Source organism: Pezoporus occidentalis, unplaced genomic scaffold (assembly GCF_034315485.1).
Source record: "Pezoporus occidentalis ecotype Australia unplaced genomic scaffold, CSIRO_AGI_Poc_V1 ctg180, whole genome shotgun sequence".
NCBI lineage: Eukaryota > Metazoa > Chordata > Aves > Psittaciformes > Psittacidae > Pezoporus > Pezoporus occidentalis.
Window position 1 is genome coordinate 1,405,099 of NW_026913641.1, and position 26,496 is coordinate 1,431,594.

At 40.3% G+C, this 26,496-nt stretch overlaps 2 protein-coding genes and 1 long non-coding RNA gene across 4 annotated transcripts in view; 2 read left to right on the top strand and 1 right to left on the bottom strand.

Moving 5' to 3' along the window:
* MYO5B (myosin VB) overlaps positions 1–1,675 on the top strand; it is a 149,256-nt gene extending 147,581 nt beyond the window's left edge. For both annotated transcript variants that reach the window (XM_062615394.1, XM_062615396.1), the window contains 2 exons: positions 293–373; positions 1,159–1,675. In XM_062615394.1, the coding sequence (XP_062471378.1) occupies positions 293–373; positions 1,159–1,311 (234 nt within the window). In that variant the 3' untranslated portion in view covers positions 1,312–1,675. The remainder of the gene's footprint in view (positions 1–292; positions 374–1,158) is intronic.
* On the bottom strand, positions 721–2,954 carry LOC134161999 (uncharacterized). The gene is made up of 2 exons (XR_009964158.1): positions 2,652–2,954; positions 721–1,005 (listed from the first exon to the last, which is right to left on the bottom strand). It is a non-coding gene; the product is annotated as an uncharacterized LOC134161999 (long non-coding RNA).
* Positions 2,955–5,823: 2,869 nt separating this feature from the next.
* Positions 5,824–23,595, top strand: ACAA2 (acetyl-CoA acyltransferase 2). The gene is made up of 10 exons (XM_062615393.1): positions 5,824–6,012; positions 10,118–10,284; positions 12,253–12,381; positions 14,362–14,478; positions 15,929–16,076; positions 17,670–17,845; positions 18,822–18,951; positions 21,183–21,253; positions 21,888–22,042; positions 22,941–23,595. Exons 1-10 carry the CDS (start codon positions 5,997–5,999, stop codon positions 23,023–23,025), a joined length of 1,194 nt encoding a protein of 397 aa, XP_062471377.1. The 5' UTR covers positions 5,824–5,996; the 3' UTR covers positions 23,026–23,595.
* The last annotated feature ends 2,901 nt before the right edge of the window (positions 23,596–26,496 follow it).

Here is a 26,496-nt window from a genome sequence, read left to right on the forward strand (position 1 = left end):
AGGCTCTCCATAGCTTAGAGTGAGCAAAGAAACACCAGGATGATATCTGTGCTGCTTCTCAGTAGTGTCATGGGAGACTTGTTATCATAGAATCAGAGAATGGTTTGGGTTGGAAGAGACCTTAAAGATCATCTAGTTCCTCCCTGACACCTTCCACTAGACACGGTTGCTCAAAGCCCTGTCTAACCTGTCCTTGGTTATGGCTATAACAAGACAAGCTTTTAGTGGTGTTTGTATTCTGGAACAGTTTGGTTTCTCATGATTGTCTGTAATCCTATTTTGTTTTCAACAGATTGTAAAGATACTTAATCTCTACACTCCGGTGAATGAGTTTGAAGAGCGCGTGACAGTAGCTTTCATTCGAGACATACAGGTAAATTTCAAGGGCTTTAAAATGGAGGAGATAGTACTAATGACTGTATTAAGTACTAAGCTGTATTAAGTCATTACCAACTTGGATGTTTTGTAATAGGCATGCTGCTGCATGTTGTCCCAAATTTAGTGCAAGTAAGCATGTGCACATGCTTACTTGCAACATACAGCTGCAGGGATAAGTGGCCTGTTAATCACAATGAGCAATAATCACCCATTTTCCCAGCTCAGCTATTCCAAAGCTCTTCAGTAGCAACACAACACAGAAATAAGGTTGCAGGAGTCAGCGAAGCATCAGTGAAATGGAGTTACTTCAGAGATAGAAAATGGTAACAAAGGAGAAATAAATAAATGAAACACGAATACCTTTTAATGCTCACAAGGAGGAGGCAGGAAAAGGAAATGGAAATAATGTTCAGCTACTCCTAGAATATGTCTCTGTCACCAAGTAGCTGAATCAAAAATGGTCTGCAGGTAACATGCAGTGCTGCTGCTGCTGTACAAGGGGGTCATGTTGTTTCCAAGCCCTGTATCTTGCTTTGTGTTCATGCACAAAATGTATCTGGGTTCTTCTGAAGCAGTGTTTCCTACAGTCACTGTAGAAGTTGCTGTAGATATTTGCTGAAAAGATGGCTGTGGCATTAGAGAACAAAAGAATTCTCACTTTTTTTTTTCTGCGGTATCTCTAGAATTGTGTACATTCTCAAACTTTTGTGATATTAAACATGACAAATGCAAAGAAAAGGCAACAACTAAATTAATTTTTTTCTCCCACACTTCCTATAGATGCACTTGCAAGAGCGAAATGACCCTCCACAGCTGCTGTTAGACTTCAAGCACATGTTCCCAGTTTTGTTCCCGTTCAACCCATCCTCCATAACCATGGACTCTATCGATCTCCCTGCTTCTCTCAACTTGGAATTTCTCAATAAAGTCTGAAGACAGTACAATTAAGCCCACCTCTCATACCCAGAGATCTCCAGCAAGGAAAGAAAAATCCTGAAAGGCATTTAAGGAGCTCTTTAAATACAGACCAAACAGGCTTGTAGACAAATGAATACATAGTGATAATTGGATACTAAACTACACAGTTAAAAACAGACTGATCTGTATGTGATGTTGGGTTTTTTTTTAGTAATTTGCAGCTCAGAAATAATGACATTTGAAATGTAGATTTATTTCTTACTGTTTGATTTTACACTCAAAGCCCATAATCATCTCCAAAAGACACTAACAAAAAAGAATGGGGAGTGAGATCCCCCCTGGTTTCCATAGGTGTCTAGGAAGAAATGAGAGTTAAATCCAGACCAAAATCTGAGACATTCTTGCCTCCTTAAAGACATGTAATTTGTCTGATAGCCAGGTGATTTTATAGGTATTAATCATGTGACAAGCAATCCTGCCTCCTGTTCTTGCTAGTAACCCTATCACAACAGTGAGTTGAGAAAGTCAATTGCAGAAAGTGCAAGTACGTATTTATCATGCTGGTTAAGGTTATGGGCTTGGACACTGCTTGTTTCCACTGACAGAGAATTTGTACCAAATTCTATGTTTAAGAAATGCTATTGCTCCTCCTAAATGCACCCAGTGAATCTGCTTCATGGGAAATGGCATGTTTGGATTTTCTTCTGTTACCAAATTTACATTAGTGACTTGCAAGGGTTTTGTTCTCATGAAATTATCTTAAGACTGTCTTAGGCTTCCTGGGTTTAGTATACACAAGCTGCACCCTGATATCTGCTATTGCCTTTTCCCTGTGTTTTTGAAAGTCAGAAACTTTTCATCCAGTGGCTATCGAGGTTCATATACTTACATGGCCTGTGTCAGAATCTCATGTGTAGATAAGATGTGCTAACACAGCCCGATTAAATCATCAGGTCTTCACTTTGGTTCAGTGGGTTACTCCTAGCTGTAGCAGGACTGTGGAAAAACTATTCAGTCTGACAGACATCTGGAATTTTACCAGCTGTGCAAATACAGTGGTTATATAAATGAAGAATACATAGTGCTAAAATAAAGGGAGTGGATAAGCAATGAAATGTTTCTGTGTAACACAAAAAAAAATGTCAGTGTGTTAGTAATGTATTTCTCTAACAGTGAGCATGAACTCTTTGTCTACAACAAAATTCAATGAACAACTGCAATCAGTTCAAATTGTTAGGCGCTTTTTTTAACCTGACTTATAAATTAAAATGGACCAACCCCCTGATCTCACTATGCAGACACTGTAAGGGGCCAGCTCCTCACAGCAGAAGTCATTTATTTTTCTCAGTGCGTACCATGATGTGGTGAATAATCGGTTTCTACAGAGCCACTTTTCTCACTGAGATGGGGAAAAGCCATGGCTGAGTGATGTGCTGCAGTGATCCTAATAGTGATGGGTCTGCAAAGTGGTCAGTGGCTATCCTTCTACCGGAGCTCAGCATGCCAAAATGCAGCAAAAGCCCCTCTCATCTCATCACCTTGAGTGGTTTCCATAGTGCTCTTGTCTAAGTCTATCTGAACTTTGTGGTTGTGGTTCCTGAAAAAAAACCCACAAACTTCTTATTATCTGACTGCTTTTAGTTGGTGTAAATCAGATCCAAATAGCAAATTTTATCACCAGGTACCCTACCTGCTCAGAGGATTAAAGTAGGTGAAATCTTGTAAAGATACACTAAATCCTGCCACGCTGCAGTCACATTTTTAGATAAGCATTGTGTTTTGATTTAAACATCATGTATATAATCAATGTATATACAAACTGTAATAGGTCCTGTATGTACTATATATGTATATTGCTATCCAAAAAGCACATTTTTAAAGAGAAAGATGAGTGCTGTGAAGAATTATATTGGTCTGTGCTGGTGAATAAATAACCCTGCTTCAAACAGACCATGGTTTAGCGTGGCTGTTACCAGTGAAGGACCAATTTAAGGCCGAGAAATTATCTTTGCCCCTGTCACCCAACTAATTATAGAAGAGAACCGATTTCTTGTGTGGCACCAACACTACCTCCAAAAGACAGTCTTCGAGCATTGCATCTACTGCTTACATTCAGTAGTGCCTTCATCTCCCCTTCGTATATATAAGGGTAATGCCACTGTCTTGTGGTCTATGCCCAGTGAACCCATGCTCTTCTGTCACCCACTTATCTACCATACTTTTATTTCTTACACCTACCTCTCGCCACGTTTCCAAATGAATGTTTTTGGAATGCTCTCAATTTAATTTTTTAATTGTATCTTACTCCTTTCTCTCCCCACCCCATAGTGGTAATCACCTAAAAATTACAGAAAAAATCATTCAGAGCAGCATTCAGTCTTTCTGTAAAACTGTTTAAACAGAGCTATTTTTCAGAATTCATCTTAGGCCAACAGTTTCCTCTTGGGCTCTTCAGGTCTCTACCTCTCTCTGATGTAAAGTGTTCAGAGTATAATTAACAACAGATTGACTAAAGCAATGGTTGGCATGCAGACGAAATGACAGGTTGCTGCAGAACCCACTTCTGCAACAATTTTGTTGCTGATTGCAATTGTGAAGTGTGGTTAATGGCCTTCTAGGGGATAATGGTCTTTCACTGGCATTTTCAGGATCATAATTTATACATACAGTATAAATACTTAAAATACTTTAAAACTCTAGGTAGTGTAGATGGGAACTGGGATTTAATGTCTTGGTTGGTGATAATGATGTTTATCAATTAAAATCCATCTTGAAGAGGACTGTCTATGAAATATCTTTAATATATGTTATCTTTTCTGACAGCTATTTGTTTTCAAATGTGAATTTTGTTAAATTGCTATGCTCAAGCATGCCTTTCTTTCCTCAGATTGGCACTTCTTTATTTAAAGAGCAAATCTAACACCAAGCATGGCTTTGAGAAAGCTGGCTGTTATCTGGATCTGTTTTTATGTTTAAATATTGACTATTAAGTTGAGCATTTTCCCGCTGTGTGCCTTTAGCTGTTACTAAGGTAACTGACTTCTCAACCACTGTTTCTCCGAAACAAGCATTAAAATGTGGGGATATTTTTATTGTTCTCTCATAAAAAGTTGTCTGTGGATTTATAAGTAAGCCAATAAAGTCTCACTCTGCAGAGGTCTACAGAGATGCTTTTTTCCTAGTAAGTTCCTAGTAAGAAAACAATACTGACCAGTACTGGGGTTTTTCACATGTATAATATATCTCAGAAAAGTGCTATTAGGAATAAAAACCACAAAACAAAACCACACCCAAAAATGAAACCCTCAAAAAAAAAAAAACCCAAACAAACAAAAACAACCCACAAAAAAACAACAAAACAACCCACAAAAAAAAAAACCAAACCCCCAAATCACACCAAGCACCACCACTACAAACCCACCATTTCAAATGTGAGGTTCAGGCTGTGCTGTCTGACATCCAGGGCAACATACATGTTACATTTTCACCAGGAACTTGCTTTGAAATACTGAATTTATGCATCACAAATGTTTTTTTTTCCTCATGTGGTTTATTCTACAGTCTCTAAAATGACTTCGTGTCAGTGAAAAAGTAATGGGGGGCATGTTTAAGAGTTTTAAGTGCAGTGGCTACTTATCCTGACACTTAAACTGAAACACTGTGATCACACCACTACTGAAAGACTTCTCCAGAGGTGACCCTCCCATTGTGTGATATGCAAAAGACAAAATTGGAAAAGATGCATTTGAAGCAACTATTTATTTTCCTCCATTTTCAACAGTAAGTGAACAAAACTGTGCAAACGTACTCTTTCTGACCGTATTCAACTGAAGAATTAGCATTTTACCATTGCATGGAAATATGATGGAATCACAACATGGTTTGTACTGAAGGGACCCTAAAGCTCCTCCAGCTCCAGCCCCTGCCACGGGCAGGGACACCTTCCACTAGAGCAGCTCCAAGCCCCTGTGTCCAACCTGGCCTTGAACACTGCCAGGGATGGGGCAGCCACAGCTTCTCTGGGCACCCTGTGCCAGCGCCTCAGCACCCTCACAGGGAAAGAGTTTCTGGCTTATATCCAACCTAAATCTCCCTTGTTTCAGTTTAAACCCATTACCCCTTGTCCCATCACTACAGTCCCTGACGAAGAGTCCTTCTGAAGACCGTGAAGCAAGTCCTACTCTCGTCAGAACTAAAGGTGGGAAACAGGAGCGGCTGGGCCACCAAACCTCCATTAAACCCCAGAGGAATGTTCGAGGGGGTGGGCGGGGATCACCCTCACCCCATCGCGGACGTCGCTGCCCTCAGGGCCACCCCAGCCGCCTCCCGCGAGTCTCAGGTGCCTTCCTCAGCGGTGCCGCGGACCTCGGCGTGCTCAGCGGCGACTCGTTCCGGACCGGCAGGGAGGTACGGAGGGAGCAGGCCCGCGCCTCCCGTCGCCGTTGCCAGGGCAACACCTCAGGGTCCGGTTCCTCCGATTCGTCAAAGCCTTTTCCAGGAGTGGGGCACGGAGAATGGATTAGAGGAGAAAGAAATCAAATCAACTCGAAATGAAATAAGATAAGATTAATTAATTAATTAATTAAACGTTCTCTCTAGGCGTGCCCGCCTCCTCCGCCCCCAGCGTGGCGAATGTGCGGCGGGTGAGGTGGGCGCGGCAGACGTCGGAACAGCACGGAGTGGAGTGGAGCGGTGCGGTCATGGCTCTGCTGCGGGGTGAGGGCCGGTCAGCCCGCCCCACCTAGGGGCGGTCGGGGTTGGGGGTCTGACTCTTCTTCTGAGGGGGGAGCGGGGCCCGGTCTGGTTCTATGAGGAGGAAGGGTGTGTGTGTGTGTGTGGCGCGGCTGTCCCGACTGTTGTATCGGGGGTAGTGGGGGGTGCCTCCAACATGGAGCCTCTGGAGCCCCTTTTGGTCCCCTGCCCTGTTCCCCCCCCCCGCGCTTCCCGTGGTGATTTTCCTTCCCGTTGTGTCAGCATAAACAGCTGGAAATAGAGGCGACGCTCAAAAAACACAGCTGGAAACGGTGCGGGTAGCAGTCCTCTCTTTTTTGAGCTCCATTTTACTCAACGGAATAGGCTGTGTTTGACTTCCTGTGGCGTTTAAGGCAGTTGCGGTACAAACCCACCTCTAGCAAAGGGTGAGAATGTGTGTCCCGTGTTAACGGGCAGTGGGTAAAAGTCATTAGAAGTGACGCTTATAGTGTCAGCGACTGCCAGGTTCTTTAGTTCCATCCACCTCTTGCTTGTGTTTGTTAGCATGAACAGTGCGGGATAAACTCAGAGTGTCAGCAGTTCCTCAAAGTGCTTTCTGCTCTACCTTGGGCCTCTTAAAATTAGATAAACACGCCCTTTAATGCTTGATTTGTTTAGCGGTAACATTGAACTGTATTGAAATGGGGCTTTTTGTCTATTTAATGGTGCCTTGCTACTTGACAGACTGCACTTAAATAATGGCATACCTGTAAGTTGTGGTTTGAGGTTTCAGTCCCAGCAGCCTGTCAGGTCAGCGCAGCCGTAATTCTGTATTGCTTTACTGAGCTGTAGCAGCTTTGCTCGTAATACTTGCTTGATGTTGCTTTTCTGTGCCTGTTTCATGATCTTATCTCTTGCCTCAGTATTTTTCAGAAGCTGTTTTTGCTCCTTAACTTTTGGGAGCAACTGATTGTTTTTTAGGTCTTTGGAATAAGACTTGACAAGTATTTTCATACCAAGTGCATTTGAGAAATGTTGGAGGGTTGGAGAATGTTGCAGGCCTATAGTAGCAGATCACTGTTTGGCAGCAAAACAGATTTAAAAGATGTCTTGAATTGTTTGGTAAGGATTCAGACTGTCCTTTGCTTTCTTGCCCCAACGTTTACAGATTCCTGTGCATTTTGTAATATTCTGCTCTCATCCACTGTTTGTCACCTTGGAAAACTGCAGATGTTGCAAGTCTTTCTGTGGTAATGCAGGACAGTAGTAATTAATGGAGACTTAAGAAGAGCTGGGCACAGAACTGATCCGAATGAAAACTAGCCCCTCATTTTCCACCATCTCTGGGTTAGTCTTCAGGTGTCTTGGTTCTGTGATCTGCTTTGGTTTATGTGTTGGCTCTGTAGTGCTGTTGAGAAGTGGGCAGCAGTGAGTAACCTCAATGAAAGACTTTGTTATCGTGAAAGGATGGTGTAAGAGCAAAGTTCCATCCTTGCCCCCATACTGTTTGTAAGGCAACAGTGTTGTGTGTGTGATTCAGCAAATAATGTGGATTACCAGCAACCTGGCCAAAAGGGAGGAAATCAAGTTCATTTAGCTTGACCAGTTCCCTGAGCTGATATACCGCAAACCTGTGTAATGAGCTTGGGTGGCACAATTTTGGGAGACTGAGGGAGGGATGTGGAAGGATGATTGTCAAAAGTCTGCTTTGTCACAAGGAAGATAAATTTAGGAATGTGAGATAACCCTTAAAAGAGCAAAGGGTCTTTATTTTACCAATGTTATTAACATTTAACGAAGACTCAAACTTAACAATCCATAAATTATTGTTAATACAAGACATCTTGGATAGTTAACTGAAAACTATTAGTATAAATTTACGTCTTTCACCTTATTACTTGGGAGAGTCCAGGGACTAATTCTACATGACTGTGTTGATCACAGTGGTTTTCCATAGACAGAAACCAGTTAAAGCATCCTCACCCTTGTTAAAAAATCTTGTAGGGGCTCACACTTTGTCTCTGTTAGTAGTTTTCTTCAGGGTTTTTTGTTGTTTGTTTTTAGTATGTGCAACCAAAGTAAAACATGCTCAGTCAATGGATTAAGAATTGTTTGGGATTAAATTAAATTACTTGCTCTCAGTTGCATGATGATAAATTATGAGTGAAAACTGACTGGATGTAGCGTACACCGTGTGGACGAGGAGTCAGTTCTGAGCATTCCTTGCAAGCCTGGGTACAGAACCTTCCCTGCAATACCAGTTTTGTTACTTTTCAGACCTCTGAAGATGCAGAGGTCTCTGCAATGACTGTGGTGTTCCCTCTGTGCTTAAAAAACCTGAAGAGTGGGCTGTTTGGAGGTGTAGTATCTATTTATTCCTTTGAGGAAATGAATTTTGCTTCTCTCAGGTTTTGAATAGTTACCCTGTCAGCACTGCATTCTAAGGGAGCAGCAGTAGTGTCTTTAGCAAAGATTTCTTTCTAAGTTCTTTGGGGTATCCCGGAAAGAAGCCCCTGGGCAGCATCAGGGTGTGAGGGTGACACACTAGTTTTGCTGTCTATGTGTCTTTGAAAGCGACATTTCATGTTCATCCCTATCCTTGAAGCTTCATTACTTGCTTAGTCCACTTCGGGGTACTTCCCAGATGATCTTAAGTGTAGTACTTATTCCATGTTTTAGATCCTGACATTGTGTTCAAGCCCTTGTCAGTGGGACAAGCTTGACCTTCACCAGTTTGGAAAGTCCTTTTCTAGAAATGCTGCCTGGGCTCCAGATATGTGAGAAGCAGAGCACTCTGTCACTGACAAAACAGGCAAAGAATGTGGATCCTGCAGCCTCTAACAGCCTGAAAACAGTGTTCATGAGTAGCTTAATGAACATTTTCATTTGCCTTCATTCTTTCATCAATATGTATCTTTCCAGCGTTACTTAAAATAACTCATGGCAGCTGTAGAAAAGGGAGGTGTGAGCTCTGTTGTTCAACTGGGGGAAAGTTCACAGGCTGCCTCCTGCTTGTTGGTGCACATGAAAGCAGAGACACGCAGTCAGTAATATTTGGTTTGGTTCAGAGACATCTTTTCCCAAGCCAAAATTCACATAGACTGCTTCTGGCCAATGCCTCAGTACACAGGTGCTTGCATGTGCTCTCCTATCTATTGAAAGGGAGGGGATTCTCCCCTTCTGTCTGCAGTCCTAAGTCCAGCTCTGGGGCAGCAACACAAGAGGGATGTGGAGTTGTCGGAGCGAGTCCAGAGGCCACGGGGATAGGTGGATTTAGATGAGCTCTTAGGCAGAAGCTCTTCCCTGTGAGGGTGCTGAGGCGCTGGCACAGGGTGCCCAGAGAAGCTGTGGCTGCCCCATCCCTGGCAGTGTTCAAGGCCAGGTTGGACACAGGGGCTTGGAGCAAGCTGCTCTAGTGGAAGGTGTCCCTGCCTGAGGCAGGGGCTGGAGCTGGAAGAGCCTTAGGGTCCCTTCCAACATGAAATCATTCTAGGATTCTGTGAAAACTCTGTAATTCTTCTCTGAAACTGGAAGGCTGATTCTAATACAGTTTAGATGGCCTATATAATTCTGGAAATAGCACAAAGTTTTTGAGTAGAGAAGGTTTTTCCTCCTAAGTTAAAGGAGTCAAAGTTAAAATGCATATAAAAAGTTTGGGTTTTTTTTCTTTTCTTTCTGAAAACTGTTTCAGGGTATAAGCCTGATTTTTCTAGGATAGGGGAATGGCCTCGTTTTTCAAAAGACCTGTTCCTCACCTGACTATTTCGCGGGTGCCCACTGTGGGATTCCATGGGTGTTACTGTCATCCTTTCAGTATGCTAGCACTGATGTCTGATGTGGTGCGGCAACCTCCTTTGTTCAGCGGTATCCAAACTGTGTTGTTCTTTCTGAAAACTCTTTGTGTAAAGGAGATATTTCTAGAATCTAACCAGCTTTCCTTTCTGACCATTAATTCTACATACCTCCCCTGTCTAAAGTATTGCTATATCCTATACCTTATCTTGAACTGTGTACATTCATATTGCCTATATTTATGAAGTTGCTTGTGAATGTAGGATGTCAAGGCTGACTTGGTGAGGTTTTGTTTGTTAGCTTCTGCACATCTGGATAATTCTTGCTTGTCTTGCAGGTGTGTTCATTGTTGCAGCAAAGAGAACTCCTTTTGGGACCTATGGAGGTTTGCTGAAGGACTTCACAGCCACTGACCTAACAGAACATGCTGCTCGAGCTGCACTGGCTGCTGGCAAGGTCTCTCCCGAGATCATCGACAGTGTTGTTGTAGGCAGTGTTATGCAGGTTGGTAGCATGGAAAATCTGCTGGTTGGTGATGACTTCAGTTGTCTCCTTCAGTATGGTCCTATAGATAGTTACCTCTGTTTTGCAGCCAAAAATAAACTAAAGGGTTGGAAATGAAGTGACACTTATAGTGTAGTATTTCCTATTCATGTTTAAGGGACATACCCCACATGATTTGTGATATTATTGGGAGCAAGTCTTAGCTTTCTTTTTTAGTATGAAAGGTAGTTTAAACTAGGACAAGCTTATCTTCTAAAAAATGTGCAGTCTTCAAATGGTTAATTGGCAATCCCTGGTACATTTCTGCTATTTTATTGACGAGCTCTGCAACTCAGCTCTGTAACTGTGTGACAGTAACTGTGTAACAGTGATTTTTCACTGGATTTAAAATCTCCTGTCTTTCTTGAGACTGTAATTTATGAGTCCATTTCCCTTGAATTTTCTATAGATATTTTTTTTTTACTCAATATGAGCTTATTTTGAGCTGAAAGCATACATGCCTTGATTGGCAGAGGCATCTAGACAATCATATCTTTTCCAAAGAGCTTGTGGTGCAGGTGCTGTTGTATGCAGGGCATCAGCATTGCAAAACTGCAGTTATCCATATATCTAAGTGAGAGTCTTTGTTTTAGGCAGGACAGCAAAGAGCATTTTTGGTTTGTTTTTTATTCTGACTTCACCTTTGTTAAGGGTAGCACTCTTTATTTTGCATTGTTTGAAGGGTGCAGAAGAAACAAAATCCTGAGAACTTTCATGATAACTGAACAAGCATGCAGTACTCCTTCTTAAGGATTTTCATCCTAAAGAGTAGCTTTTGATTATTCTGTCTCCTATAGCTACCCTCTCAGCTTCTTTTATTCAACTTTTTAGATTTTGTAAGAACTGTTTGGGGCCAAGAAAAATGATATTGCTGCATCTAAATCTCTTGTAATGCTTTCGTGTGAAAAAAATACAGTTTTCCTAATAAAATGTCTTTTCATGTTGAAATTTTTTTTCCTTTGCATCATACTCCCCCATCCCAGTAGATTTTCTTTTTTTAGTCCTGTATTGCTTTTAAGTATTATTTGATGAAGTTTAAATATTTATGAATCTGTGAACATTTTAAACTCCCCTTCTTCAGCAGAAGTGGCTCGATAAATTTTTATATATTTTTTTTTTCTGAACTTGTATTGGCACATAGCATTAGGCACAGAATTTTTTTTTGTATTTATAAAGCTTGTTAGCCTAGGACATGATCCCCAAGAGCATGTGTTCTCTCTGGAAAAAGATCCATTGCAAACCTATAGCAGTACTGTTAGAATTTTTTTATGCTGTACCTGTGCTCATCATCATCTGCTGACTCAGTAGCTGTAATACAGTAACCTAATTGTTTTTGTTTCATGTTGGAGCCTGGTTTATTAAAGGAGTGGGTTCTGAAGTGTTCTGTTTGCAGTATTTTGCTTTTGAAATAGAAATGTGGTAGAACTGTTTTTGGAAAGCTTCAGAGGAACAAGATTTCATGCTAGATCAGGCACAGTTGCGAAATTTCTCCAAGTGGACATGAAGCAGCAATGTCATCTCTGCATTTTCCACACTGGCTGGTTTTTGGCACCCTTCCCCCTCTTAGTCTGGGCAATTTTAATTTACCTTAAAATAATTTTTCCTTGCCAGGCAGGCTCTGCTCTTAGGTCTGTTGTGTGTATGCTGCTTTAAAAATAAGGGATAAGTGAAAACGTAAGACTCTGAAACTGCTGACTTCAGTCTCAACATCTGAAGGCCCATTTTTGGCCTGATACCTCACTTTTACAACACAGTTTCTTTAAAAAGCATGTTAAGACATTGGCCCTTTTTGATCATATAGGATGATGTCTTTTTGATTAGCAGGATTTCTGCTGTACACTGTTGTGTTTTTTAATGTTCTGACTTTTTGTCAGGACTTTTACTCCAAAGAAATTAGAGTGTAACAAAACCTGTTTGTTCTGTCCACAGAGCTCCGCAGATGCAATTTATATTGCAAGGCATGTTGGTCTGCGTGTGGGGGTTCCTGTCCCAGTTCCAGCCCTCACTGTCAACAGACTTTGTGGCTCTGGTTTCCAATCCATTGCCAATGGATGTCAGGTATAAAGCTCTGTATTTCTGCATTAGGTGTAACCTTTATCAGTTTGTTACATCAGACAGTTAATGAGAAAAGAGGCTTGCGTAGAAATGTGGACTTTGTGCTTGGGATGAGTAATTACTATTATCCCATAACCCAGACAGGTTGCCCAGAGAACCTGTGGCTGCTCCATCCCTGGCAGAATTAAAGATCAGGTTGGATGAGAATTGGAGCAACCTCGTCTTGTGAAAGGTGTCCCTGCCCATAGCAGGATGATTGAAACTAGATGATCTTAATGGTGCTTTCCAACCCAAACCATAATATTGTATGATTCTATGATTTTTGGCTACCACTATTAGAAAATTCCTATTGCCCTGCATGGTCCTGTGGAAGAGTTCAGCCTCTGCAGATTCTTTGTGGCTGGATTTAAAGATCATCATTACAGCTATTTTGAGCTTAACATAAGGAATGCAGCTGGTGTTAGCCAGTGAAATAGTGTTCAGCTGTGCAGTAGTTGCATTCTGTGATCCTGTTTGTACAAATTGGAATTACTGGCCATCAGAACCACAACAGGAGGCTTTCACCCTTTGATCATTGTACGGAATCTCACCTACTAGCTATGTTAGGAACATCCTGTGTTTTTTGTGTGTTTTTGTTCAAAGATCCAAAACATCTGATGGGTTAGGTAATTTGTAGAGTCACTTCTTCTAAAACAGAAGAAAATCAACTTCTCTTTGAATGGCTGGCCAAGACCACTGAGTACTGAGCAGGATGATATAGTGGTATGGTGATTTTTATTTCATTTATTCATACAGACCAGTGTTCTGTGACACTAGCAGTGGTCTAGACTTTACAAAATTAAAGGGTATTTTGTAGCTATTTGAGCAGCCACAGAGTTGGCTTTTGTTTGGGTGGTGGTTTTTTGTTGTTGATTATTTATTTTTTTTTTTATTTCTGAAAGTTCCCAATGGCTAGAGAATCATTTTAGGTCTGATCCTCTCCAGGAAAATATGTGAAAGACAATGTAAACTTAAGGTTACATGTTTACAATAATATCCACTTGACTGTTTTTGATAGTGCTTTCTGCAAAGGCTATGTATGTGTTGGTCTTCACTGAAAAAAGTCTATTGGAGAATTTGACCACTTACATTGGAAGTGTGGTTGTGAGGTCTTTTCCAAAGATGGCATTTCATCAGTGCAGCTAATGCTTTTGTATTTCCCTGGCACAGAACAAAGCTATAGCTTCTGTTCTGAGCTGCTCAAACATGCACAAAGTTTTTAGTAACTATAGGAAGCATCTTGGAAGAATCTCATTTGTATGACTACAAAGCAGTCACGCTGATTACTAAGTAGTTATCTCAAATGCTTATGAAGATCACTTCATCTGCTTCCATTCCAGTACACAAACAACCTTAACTGCCCACCTGACTGAACTATTTTAAAGAAGCATAATTTTTGAGTGGTCTTACGGTGTGTTTAGTAATTGGGACTTTTAGGTTGTGTTGAATTAATGTGTTTTAGGGGGTTACTTTGGCAGCTTGCATGTCTAATGTTTTATAAAATGATGTCCCTTATTTTTTAGATTTGTAAGGTCTGGTTTCAGGCTTCATGGTTTAATTTGTGTTCCTTTTGAGAAGATTGGGAGTGCAGAAAGAAAGAGCTCAACCAACCATCTGTGAACCGATCCACACAAGCATGCAGATGCTTAATGGCTTTGTTCCTCCATCCTGTCATTTGTGCGCACCCATATTCTCTTCCTTCATCATTGGTATAATCATTCCTTACTGAAAGGAGGAAGAAAAAGCATGTCAGGAAAACAGGAAAGAGACAGACCCTAATCTTAATAGAAGGGTGAACCCTTCATAAATGTACATGTGACAAAGCTTGAATGCATTCTCTGTTTGTGGCTCTGTAGGCAGTGAGGTCTTTTTCTAAAACATTTCTTACTGTCTTACAAAACCAGCAAACTCAGTCCTAGATCTGTTTTGTTTTTCTGTTAACAGGAAATTTGCCTTAATGAATCAGAAGTTGTTCTATGTGGTGGAGCTGAAAATATGAGCCAAGCACCGTACGCAGTTCGAAACATTCGATTTGGAACTAGATTGGGAGCAGACCTCAAGGTCTAGTACCTTTTTTTTTTCACCTGTTGGTTTGTTTGTTTGTTCAGAGAAAAAAAAAACACAACAAAAGTCATGTTTACAGAGCAACATAAAGTATCAGGCTTGTCGATACTATATCCTTGCAAATTAAAGTACTTGAGATTAGATCCAGATTTAGTTCTTCAAGGCATGAATCAAGTATTCAGACTTTATCATAACAGTAGGTTGAGGCAATTTTGTTAGGCATGCCAATTTTCTAGCTTTCCCAAGCCCATGTTTGAATTCCTGTCCCATGTTAAATGTATCAATAAACTCTTCGACACAAAACTTACTTCACTTGGTACATCCCATCGAATTACTGTATAGAGCATAAAACCTTGTCAAAGGCTGTTAAGTAGAGGCATACGGTTTAGGTAAAGCTAGTAACGCTAGCAGTGGGTGGATAAACTGGTAAAGAACATGTGTATCTCCAAGTTTTAATCATCTCTCAATTTTTAAAGAGGAAACTTGATTTTAAATACATTGATAGATAACTTATTTTTGCATTTTCTTCTGAAGACAAAAATCCTTAGTGAATACTGTGGGAAATTTGCAGCTGGATCCAGCTCTCCTCTGATATTTTCGATTTACTCAGTGGGTTGTAACCAACATCAAAATGCTGAATTAGGGTATTTTAGTCTTTCAGTCCTTAGGGTTTTTTTGCTATATTTCTGTTATGAAGGTTGAGAATCTGAAATATCAACTCTGTTCAGTGAGTCTTGTGTGGCACTGTGACTAAGTCTCAGATCCTACAAAGAAAACCTTCACAAGGTTGCTGATGTACTGAGTCTCCTTAGATGCCACTGGGTTCTTATCATGAAGATAATTGACTTACACAGTTGCAGGTGAATGAGTGATTGATCTTGCAGAACTTTGCTGGTCACGGATAGATGGCAAAACCTGTCTAGACTGACTGAGATTGCCTTTGTCAGGTTAAGTGACGTTAAACTTGGGTGTTTCCTCACCGGAGAGGTTTTCCCTACAGGAATCTTTGGTCCCAGTAAGGTGATTTTGCCTGATAGCAGAGAAAGACCTGAAGAATCAGTAGGCTGCTGTGCCTTTTCATAGTTCCTCATCTTTCCCTTTTGGTAACCAGAAAGACAGGCATGTGTTCTCATGGGTCTCTAATAAATAATTCATGCAGCAATAAAATACACTGAAATGCTAAGACTTGTAGGCTTTTCCCAGGTCTCTCAAGGCCACATGTGAGTAGAAAGAACTGTGCTAGAGCACAATGTCTATTAACTGAAATAGCACACAAGAACCTGCAGACTGTTTGCACTATTTTCTAATTTAAATAAAGTATCCACAGGTAACCTGAGTTAATTTTACAAAGAGGCGTTCGTTTTCAAGAGGCTACTGAATAATTAGAAACTGTCGATAATAAATGTTAATACTGCTGTGCTTTATAATTTTCTTATGTTCTGCGCAGCTGGAAGACACACTGTGGGCAGCTCTAACAGATACACATGTTAAAATACCTATGGCAATTACAGCTGAAAATCTGGCTGCAAAGTACAACATCACGCGAGAAGACTGTGACCGATATGCTTTCAAAACGCAACAGAGATGCAAAGCTGGTTAGTAAATTTAGGAATTGAAGTGTTTATATGATACTAGTTTCAAATCTGGAGGTTTTAGAGTCAATTAAAAGTATTTTTAATTTTTTTTGTAGCTTATGCATCTTGGTGTAATTTGTCTTCTGATTTTCAGATGATATTCAAGCCCTCTGATCTAAATCCTTTTACTTTCTTTTGCAAACCTTGAACAGTTAGAGCAGATGGAATCTGAAGAGGGGATACTTGTTCGGGACCTGTTTAAAAACTGTTCTCTAGGTGGTTTCATGGCCAAAGCCATAATTTAGAGTCATTTGGTTCCTGTAAATTTGATTAATAATGTAAGGAGGATGGTAGACCAAAAGCCAGTAGAATGTGTAGTGATCGTACTGGGACCTCAAAATGCATTGCAACCTGAAGGTGAACCTAAGAAGGAAAGACTTTGATATACTTTTAGATTCTAATGATGCTGCTTTTTAACAGCTGCTAGTCTCGAAGGAAGATTTTAAATTTTTACAGCGTGTGCAGCAGTGCCTTTTGTAACTTTTCTTAGTCATGCGTTGCATTTCCTGTTCATCTTGTTAGCTAAATCCTGCCATTCCTCCAGCTTTTGCTACAAACTCTGCCCCTGAAGGGGGCTTTTGCTTCTTTCTTGTTTTCAAGGATTCTGCCTTGCTGTTTTCATGTCTGCTTGTTATGACTAGTTAATCTTATTCCACACTAAAGCGAGAGTCTTGTGGTTAATCAGGAAAGAAAAAGATTATGTAGAATTAACTGTGAGAAGTTCAGAAGCTAAACAACATTAGACATGGCAATTTCACTGTCATAGTTCTAAATCCCTTAGAGTTGCATTTGTGGAATGATTTGAAGAGGCTGGCAGTCTTGGTTTAGTTTTGGGAGGTAGGAATTGTTTTGGTTTTAAATCTGTGTGTTCATATCAACCGCGTGAGTATGAAAAGTGTTTTGATGCCTGAATATTGGCCCCTAGTGTCGTCTTAGGTGATGTGGCCCTCTTGTGGGCATCTTAGGTAGCTACAATGTCTTAAATTACTTCAGGTTGCTTAGGCAGCTAATTCCATTCTAAGATCATGACTTGAGTTGAGATCCTGTGGGGGTGCCCCTTGGACAGGATTTTAATTGATATACAATAGCTTATGCTGGCTGTCAACAGAGAAGATGTGGCTTAGGATTTTTTCCCCATTCCTCTCTGAGTGGGACTTACAGCTTCGTGCCTTCTGGTGAATGACAGAGCTGTAGAATAAAGCAACAATAAAGGGGAATGTGTATAAAAAAAATCTAGTTATTAAAACAAGGAAGGAAGAAGAGTTCACTTATTGAAAGCTGAAATATAACTTCAATATTTGAGACTTCCTTTGGAGAATTTTGAGAATGTATTTTTAGAGTTTTTGCCCAGTTTCTAAAAGAAAAACCTGAACAAGCAATAAAGCACCAACCAGCCTATTTAAGCAAAATAAAGCATAAACAGTACTGTCCCTGAACTCTTGGTTAAAATAGAGCAAAAGTTGTGTGCGTATGAAAATAGGATTATTGGTCATGCTGTGCAATCAGCTTGATATTTATATCAGACTCTTTTTATTTTCCTTTTTGTGGTTGCAGCTCATGATGCTGGTTACTTTAATGCTGAGATGGCACCAATTGAAGTGAAAACCAAAAAGGGGAAAGAAAGTATGCAAAAGGACGAGCACCCCAAACCCCAGACCACTCTGGAACAATTGGCAAAACTCCCAACTGTCTTTAAAAAGGATGGAACAGTCACTGCTGGGAATGCTTCAGTGAGTACGTCAAAGCCTTGGGTTGTGAAAGTGTCACCTTTAAGGTTCTCCAAATTTAGTGTCACTGTATTTATGTCTCAGTGAGCCGCCTTTGGCTATCAGTGGTGTCTCGTGACAAAAATGATTTCTAATTCTGCAATGGAATGCCTCTGCTTGAATGCTTCAGCCCCAAGATGGCAGGTGATCCTTCAGTCTGCTCCTGTGTCCTAAAATTTGGTTCTTTGGATTGCTGTGTTCTTTTAGTGGGGCATTGACACTTCCTCATCAGGCTTGAGTTACACAGCTGGTACCTGCGGTGGCTGTGTACAGGCACCTTCTTTTCTTTGTACTTTTTTTCAGTGGCAGTGATTACTGAATATTTGTTTTACAAATTATGCATTATGTTAGGTGGGTCTGTTGCTGATGATCATCTTTGTACCACAATTAGTATCCTCTAGTCCAAACCACATTTTGTTCTTATACAGAGTAGACTGGGTGCTTAGCAACATGTTATTACAGACTGTTCCTCTTACAGTCATTATCTTAACCAAGTGATTAATGATCTTTAGGCCAGAAGGACCACTGTGATCATATAATCTGATTTCCTGCCTAAAATAGATCATAGCCACTGTGTCTGTAAAGCATCTTTTATAATTTCTAATACATGTATTATACAATATTAACACTGTTCTTGCCAGTCAACAGAACAATGTTTCCAACGTAAGGGAGACTTAAGTGGCAAAAATGTATTTTACTTTTCTAAAACACTGAAATTAATTAAACATCTCTAACTTTTTATCACAGTCCACAGAATAGTGAGATTGTGGTTTGTTGTTTCGAATAAACAATAATACAATTGTCTGCTAAATGTTGATACTGGTGACTTGGACGCAAGTTTTTTCTGAGGGGTATACTTAGTGTAGTGGACTTTTTGTTTGTTTTTTGGTTTGTTGTTTTTTTTTCCTCCACTAAGAATGCTTTTCTCTCTTGTTGCAAGGGGGTATGTGATGGGGCTGGTGCAGTCATCATTGCCAGTGAATCGGCGCTTAAAAAACACAGTCTTACTCCTCTGGCAAGAATAGTAGCATATCACTCATCTGGCTGTGATCCTTCCATAATGGGCATTGGTAAGTTGCAATAAAGCACATTATTTTATAGGATCAAGCAGCACTAAAATATTCTTGTATTGGGCATTCTGTGGAAAGAAAGAGAGACTGCAGTGTGCTCAGTCTGGAGGCTCTGAAGATGCTCATGTAGTTTACTACAGAGAGACTGTCCATTCCTCTGCATCACTCCACCCCTCTTACTCAGAGGGAGTGACTTACTCCTCAGTTTGGCTGAAAGGGTATGTGCACTGCCTGACTTACAGCATTAACACTGAACTATAGTCTCCCAGGCACCCTTTTTTTCCTCCTTTTTTCCTCTCTCTGTTACTCAAAAAATAGGTATTTCCTTAATGGTTTTTAAAACCCATTTCCTCCTGAAATTCACTTTAGTTTCCCAGTTTTGAAGCTTTAAATCCCATTATTTAAAGGGGCTACTATGAGTTGCCTTCTCCACCTCTTACTGAAGGAGTATTGGCTAAGTGTACACTTTTCAGCAGTTACTTAGTTGCTCAACCTAAGGTGGGATTCCAGGATACACATCTGTTCAGATATTATTTTGGCAAACCAGATCTTTTTTTCAGTCACGTATTTTATGCTCCTTAATCAAGTAGCTGTTAACAGAAACCCTCAAAGCCAGTCCAGACATACCAGGATTTTCCCTTCTGTTTAGTTTGTAGACAGTGTTGTATCCTGGCATCTTTTCCTTTCTGACATCCTGTTCAGAGAAGTCATTGTTGGCTGGTTCCATGTGTCAGTAGAAATGCAAATGAAGCATTGTCAGATTTGTTTTCTCGATCAGACTATCCAACTAACACAACCTTCAAAGCAAATGTAGAGGGAGGATTTCTTTCGCTAGACTTCATGCTGTCATTGTGCTTTCTAAACTAGCCCATTCTTTCAAAGTCAGGCAACTCTTTTAGCTTGTTTAAAAACTTCATAAATCATACGGAGAAGCATTTAGTATCCCAGATTCTTAACACCAGAGCTTGTCCCCAGCATCTCAAAAAGACCAGAGGAGATTCATCGACATGACAGCAACAGATCTGAGAACAGGAGCTCAGTCTAAGCAACTGCTCTTTCACATACTGATAGTGATGAGGAGTCCTGCTTCACAATGTCTAGTGAGAGAATTCATTGTTTTTAAAGAAAAGAGAAAGAGAGAGGGAAAAATGTCTGCTTGGCTGTCATTAATGGTCTTTGTATTGTACCCATGAGACCCACCCGTTACTCTCACGGGTAACTGGCATACTAAAATCTGTAATGAGATGCATTTAGTTCGGTATTAAGCAGCCTGAGGCTTTCTGATAATTTACTGAGCTTTGAACTGGGCCCCTACTTTTAATTTTTCTGTCTTTTCTGTCGTTTACTTATTTTTATGGTTTTTATTCTTTGAACTGTGAGTTTTCATCACCAGTTTTTGATACTGAGATAGAATTTAGGCTTGTTAATGTTCTAGGATTGGGTTTTTTTGTCTAATAACCAAAATGGCCATCTAAGATCTCAGTATCTTTGTTGTACAAGCACATATCTAATTAACCCTTTCAGATTCTTTTTGAGTGTCTCTTTCCTTAGGTAGCTGAGAGATTCGTCTCCTCTAGTGGGTTATACTAGGTCATAGGTGTCAGCTTTCTTATTGAAACAGTTTTATGGCCAAATTCTGTAATATTCCCAGAAAAAATCTTAACTGTCTTCAGTAGCTGAGACCTGGGTCCAAGGGAGCATTTTATTCTTGGGGACTTTTACTAGAAGATTTTCAGATAAATAATATTAAGAAAATCAAACAACAATACCCATAACTAAGCACATGACCAGCAAACTCTTGAACACCCTGCCTTTTTTCTTTTTTGTATACCTGGAGGCTGCAAGTTGTGAAGAAAGAGTAAGTTGAGCCAAGAGTACAGGGAAAGAGAAAACCTCAAAACTGCCATGAAGTTGTTCTGTTTGGCTGGGGACTGTCAGTTCTCTTGACTTGAAAGCTATGTCTGTGTTTACCAGCTGTGCAGCAGTAGTGACACTCCTGACTTTCCCTGGCAGTGTGTGGAGAAGGCTGCCAAATAGTTTTGAGATTTAGGAGTTCTATTACTACCTAATAAAGCAGGTGAGTGGCATATCCAGAATTCATTGGCTGCAGAGAAGCTCATGGGAGGAAATCTGATGAGGCTTTTATGAAACTATCCTATGTATGTCATGTTTATAAGCTTTTATTTAGTTAATTTTTCATTTAAGTAACTGCTCATACAATTTCAAACTAGGCCCTGTACCTGCAATTACTGAGGTTCTGAAGAAAGCAGGATTGACCCTGAAGGACATGGATTTAGTAGAGGTAAGGAGTTTTAATATGAACAGTAAGGTTACTCCTGATCTTTTCAGCAGAAACATTCCATTCATACGTGTAGCCCGCCATCACAAAGTAGGTGTTTCTTCATGTCTGGAGCCTGCCTGACCTCTTTCCATCTAGTTTCTACAACAGTTGCGCAGTTGTTAAAATAAAAAAAAAACATAAAAAAAGAAAACAACCTTAGGCATGTGGATGTGGAAATGGCATGATAGCATTCCATGGAAAAAATCCTCATGTGACATGAAGTTTTACTCTGCTGGCTGGATTGTTAATGTTTAAGTTAGTCACACTTCTCCATTTGTGACCAAGGCCATTTTTAATCAGAGCAGAGGATTCTTTATGAGCACACTGCATCAGAATACAACACGCCTTTCTTTTTTTTTAAATGCACTGCATACGAACTTTGTATCACATGTGCCAGGAGGTTTTGAATTTACATTGGCTTGGCCTGACAATTCGTATGTTGTCTGAGTATGCTTTTATATGTTTAATATTTTTCTCAGTCAAAATGACCTGGACAATAAATGAGGTGCACTTCATCTTGTGTGCACACATACTACTGAAGGCTTGTGTGGCAAGTCAGACATGAACAGTTTGTATTGTTCCTCTGGTGTTTTAGGTGAATGAGGCATTTGCACCGCAATACCTAGCTGTCGAAAAGGTTTTGGGCCTTGACCCTGAAAAAACCAATGTCAATGGAGGTGCCATTGCGATAGGTCATCCTTTGGGAGCATCAGGCTCACGGATCACAGCTCATCTGGTTCATGAGTTGAGGTATGTACATAGCCGATAGCTTCTGGTAGTGAATGCAGTGCTGATGTGTTTACCCATGCAAAAGATTTTCGGCGTGGATGCTGTGTGACTAAAATCTTCCAGTTGACTGGATTAGAGCTCTACTAACTGAAGTACACTTTGTTACCTTTGTGCACTAGTCCAGGTCCTGCAGCTTGCCTCATATTCCATTCTGGTCTCATTGCAGGGTTTTTGCTTCCTCTACATCTGATCCAACCCCACAGTAGGCAGTGGGAAGCTTTCCTTTTTTAAAATGGCCTTTGAATAAAGTCTGTTCTTTCTTAACAGGGTGCATTTAAAAGGCTTTGTCATCACTTTCTTTCTCCTTTAGTCCACTGTCAGAAATTTTGACTCTTTTTGGCTTGCTTGAAATGCTCAACACCATTTAATCTGATTTTTCCTGGTTTCTCCCCCACCCCAGGGCGTGAGATCACTCTTATCTTTTTGCTTGTACTTGCAACATTAATGCTCAACCACAAAGCTTCAGTTAATTTGTACCTTGCAGAAAACAGTTTCTTGGAGTATTGCTGCAGAAAACTTAGCTTTAAAATACTACCTTGGCAATAAAATCCTGTCTTATTTACGCCACTCATATTACGTGTTGAAACCACAAGTGTCCTGTAATGTTATTCTTTCTGTTTCTGAGAACAATATAACATACAATCTTTCAAATGGCTAAAGATTGACATGTAACTCCTTTTTCTACAGAAATATTTCAACATCAGTTGATGCTTAATGGTATTTTTCCAGAAGAACAGCAACATACACTCTAAAATGTCATCTTTAGTGGTACCAAGTTGATGGCTAGTTTCCTTTCATAAAATCAGGACAACAACTACTGTGGTTTTATAAATGTAAATCACTCTCACTGTTTTTACAGGCGTCGTGGTGGGAAATACGCAGTTGGGTCAGCTTGCATTGGCGGTGGACAAGGTATTGCTATTATCATTGAGAACACAGCCTGAGAGATTCTGGAGACTGCAGTGTTGCCTGAATTACTAATTCCCTGAGAAACTACTGCCTTTTGTGACAACAGAGCATCACTGCCTGCCTTCACTTTGTGCCATTCCTGCAAGGTAAAGGAATAGCTGAGAAGTCTGAATTCTGAACAAAAGGATTCATTACTGTCTTTCTAACTAAAGGAAGTGTAATAATTTCACACTGATGAAGTATTTTCTAAAACCCTCTTTTCAATCAAAATTAATGTATTTCTGTAGGCGAAATTATTGTTTTCATTTCCTGAGGAAATTGTCTGTCAAACTTTCACCAAACCTGCCTTAAAATAGTCAGTGTAGCTTTTTAAGCAAGTTTTGCTTAAACTCTTCTTATTTCAGTTGCTGCTGCTGTCTGGCACGTGTGCCTCTTTTATCATCAGGAAATGTTAAAATTTAATTGGAGACCTGAAGTATATACTGATTGTAGATTGATGGCTATAACCTGTACCCTGCTGGTTTACAAGGGCAAATAAATGAACAAAAGCTGAAATTTCCTTTGTGCCCCTCAAAAGAACAATAAACACAAGAGGAAAAAAAAAAGGGCTTGGTGTTCATTTGTTTGTTTATTTTAAAAGTGAATCGCTGTGGGAATTGTTACTTTTGGTAAGTCAGTGCTTGTTTTTGGAGAGACTGCTTTTCCTGCCTGAGGAATAACTGGTGTTGGCTAGGTAGTTTCTAGAGAATTCTTAACAAATCTGCCAGCCTTCCAAGTTGTGTTGTGTCTGCATACATCCAGCAACCCATTTCTTAACTTCTTCTGATAGTACCATCTGTTATCTCCCACTCTAAGGTGGGGCTGTGCTTAGCTAATCCGAGAAGTGCACATCAGAGCAAGTTATCTTGTCTCTCACAGGCAGTGGAATTCAACTTACGAATTATTTGATGTGATGTGCTTGAGGTGTGAATGAAATGAGATGGCCATTGACTGTGCTCTAGGCTCAATTCACTGTCAAGAGCAGCTTGCAGCTTGCTCTGATGTAGATGTCTGTGTTAGATGCTCACAGTTAATTGGACAGATCTCATGTCAGAAGCAGCATGCACTTCTGCATGGCCTGTATTGTGCTTCATAAACTAAAATAGTAGCAAAAAGTTCAGCCTTTACTCTTTCTCATCCTCTGTTTGCTGTCAAAATATTGCTTGTATACAACTCCTTGCTACTCCTCTGGCATGAGCTGTGGTGATTGTGAGCAGCAGCAGGTTATTCAAAACCTGACTGCCTAGCCTAGCAAGAAATTCAGGTCAAGGCAAGTGTTGTTAACAACTGGTGGAATACAGTTGAAGCATGCTCATCACTGTTGCTGGGGTGTTTTATGGATTCAGTGTCTTTAATGACTAGAAATACTTAGCACTGTTTATATGAATTAAAAAACCCACCTGCCATAAGCCAGCAAACCAGATGTTCATCTAATACAGTACCCATTTTCCTGTCTGCTGTATGTAGTTAGGGTGACAGGGGTTTCACTGCTCAAGATACAGTTGCCACATGGATCTTATAAAGCAGGATATTTTCTGTTCTTAGTTCCATAATAACTAATTCCCTCTTCCGTCTTGTCTGTGGGTAATTATCAAACTCTTATTTACAGAGTACTGGCCACAGTTTTTTCAAGATCTTGTACGTGTGCAATAACCGTTCTTTGAGAGCTCATCACTATTTATGTACAGTGAAGGATAATCCCCTTCATGTAGTTTACTTAATGTTTTGTGTCCCCCTTTTATCAGTTTCTTGAGATCCGTGTGTAATTCTAGCTGAGAGAGGTGAATTTGGTCATCCTGAATAATTATGTGTTCTCTGCAAAATGCATTATGATGTCCATCTCATTTTCCAGATAACTTATGAATGTGTTATCAGGACAGATGATTGTACATCCTGCTAGCAACCATTCTTCGCTGTGTGAGCCAGCTGTTTCTCATATAATTCCATTTTTATCCTGTTCATTTCCTGCAAGAGCCTCTGATGAGGGGCTTTGTCACACTAATGTGAAACAGCAAGAAACCCCTAAGGTTACTGGGACTTAATGTATTGAACTTCTAATACGTGCAACTTCTTCTACAACTTCCGGGTTTTAAAGTTCAGTGTCTGTATTTTCAGGGGCAGGAGGGGAAAATGTTCTTGTTTTGGGAGTAAATTTCTTTCTTTTCACCTGTTCTCGAGTTGCAGTGCCTGGTGTTCTAATTAGGGTGAGTTGTGTATGCATTATCTAAATATGTGCTTCTGTTTGCTGTTGTCCATTTGAAACGTGTCTTGCATTGTGAGGCTGCTGCCAAAAGGGCTATTTTGTGTCAGTTAAACCCTTGAATAGTTGAGACCCATGCAATTACTCTTTGTGGACTAGAAGTCATCAAGTGAGTTGCCAGTGACTTTGTTCCACCTTTGAAAGTTGCATGGATACTCTGCGGTTTGGGGGAATATGCTGTATTCCACTTTGAAGTTCCTGAATTAGCTTTAAAGCCTAGAGTGTGATGTTGCCAGAAGTGCAAAACCAGGTTCTGTGCTGGATCATGCACAAACACAGTTTGCTGTGCTTCAGAATATTGGCTTTTTCTTACCAAGTTACTACTAAAGATGAGCACAAGCAATGACATTTGATTCCTTAGCCAGTATTCCACAATATATAGGGTTGCTGCGCATTGAGGATTTAGTTTGGTCTGAGCCTGTCTTTACTAGCAAGTCCAGTCATTTATGACAGACTAACAGCAGTAATATCTGATCCTTGTACATCATTCTAGAGTATGTCACCCGGTTTCTCAAATATGACAAGGGTAGAACCGTTTCTGCCTTTGGGAGACAAAGGCATCTCTGCTGACAGCAATCGGGATTAGGGGAATTTAATCCTGTTCTGGAAGGATCAGATTAAATTTATCCCTCTAAAATCTAACAGAGAAGAAATGTGTTAGATTTCAGAGGGGTAGTGACATACATTGATTGTACCAAGCGCATGCTTCTTTTTTCATTTTAGGCTCAATTTAGGATTCTTAGGATTTTCCATTTTTGTATGAGTAGTCTCTGTTATACAGTATAATGAAATTGTTTAGTTTTTCTTTCTAGAAATGTGTGAGAAAAGAAAGCATTTGTGGACAGTATTCATTGCCTGCATCAAGCTGTGCAGTATTTACTCCTAAGTGTAGATGATGCTTTCTACCACAGGGTGGTGCGTTTTAAACATCCTGCGAGCCTCACTGTAGTCCAAAGGCGTTTGTTCTCTCGATGGCAGCACAGCTTTTCTTTTGAGTGCAGGCTAGGTTGTCCTTGAAACAGAATCACCTGAAATTCCGTGTCCAATTTCTCCTTTTGGGATTTTAAACAGGGAGGTGCTGCAATACCAACATATCTTTGCTACTGTACACCACAGTCTTTGGTGTTGCTTGATGTCAAGTGGATTAGAAACATTTGTTTTGCAGAGTGTGGTCCAACTGCAATTGGGTTCAACAAGGTGATGACAG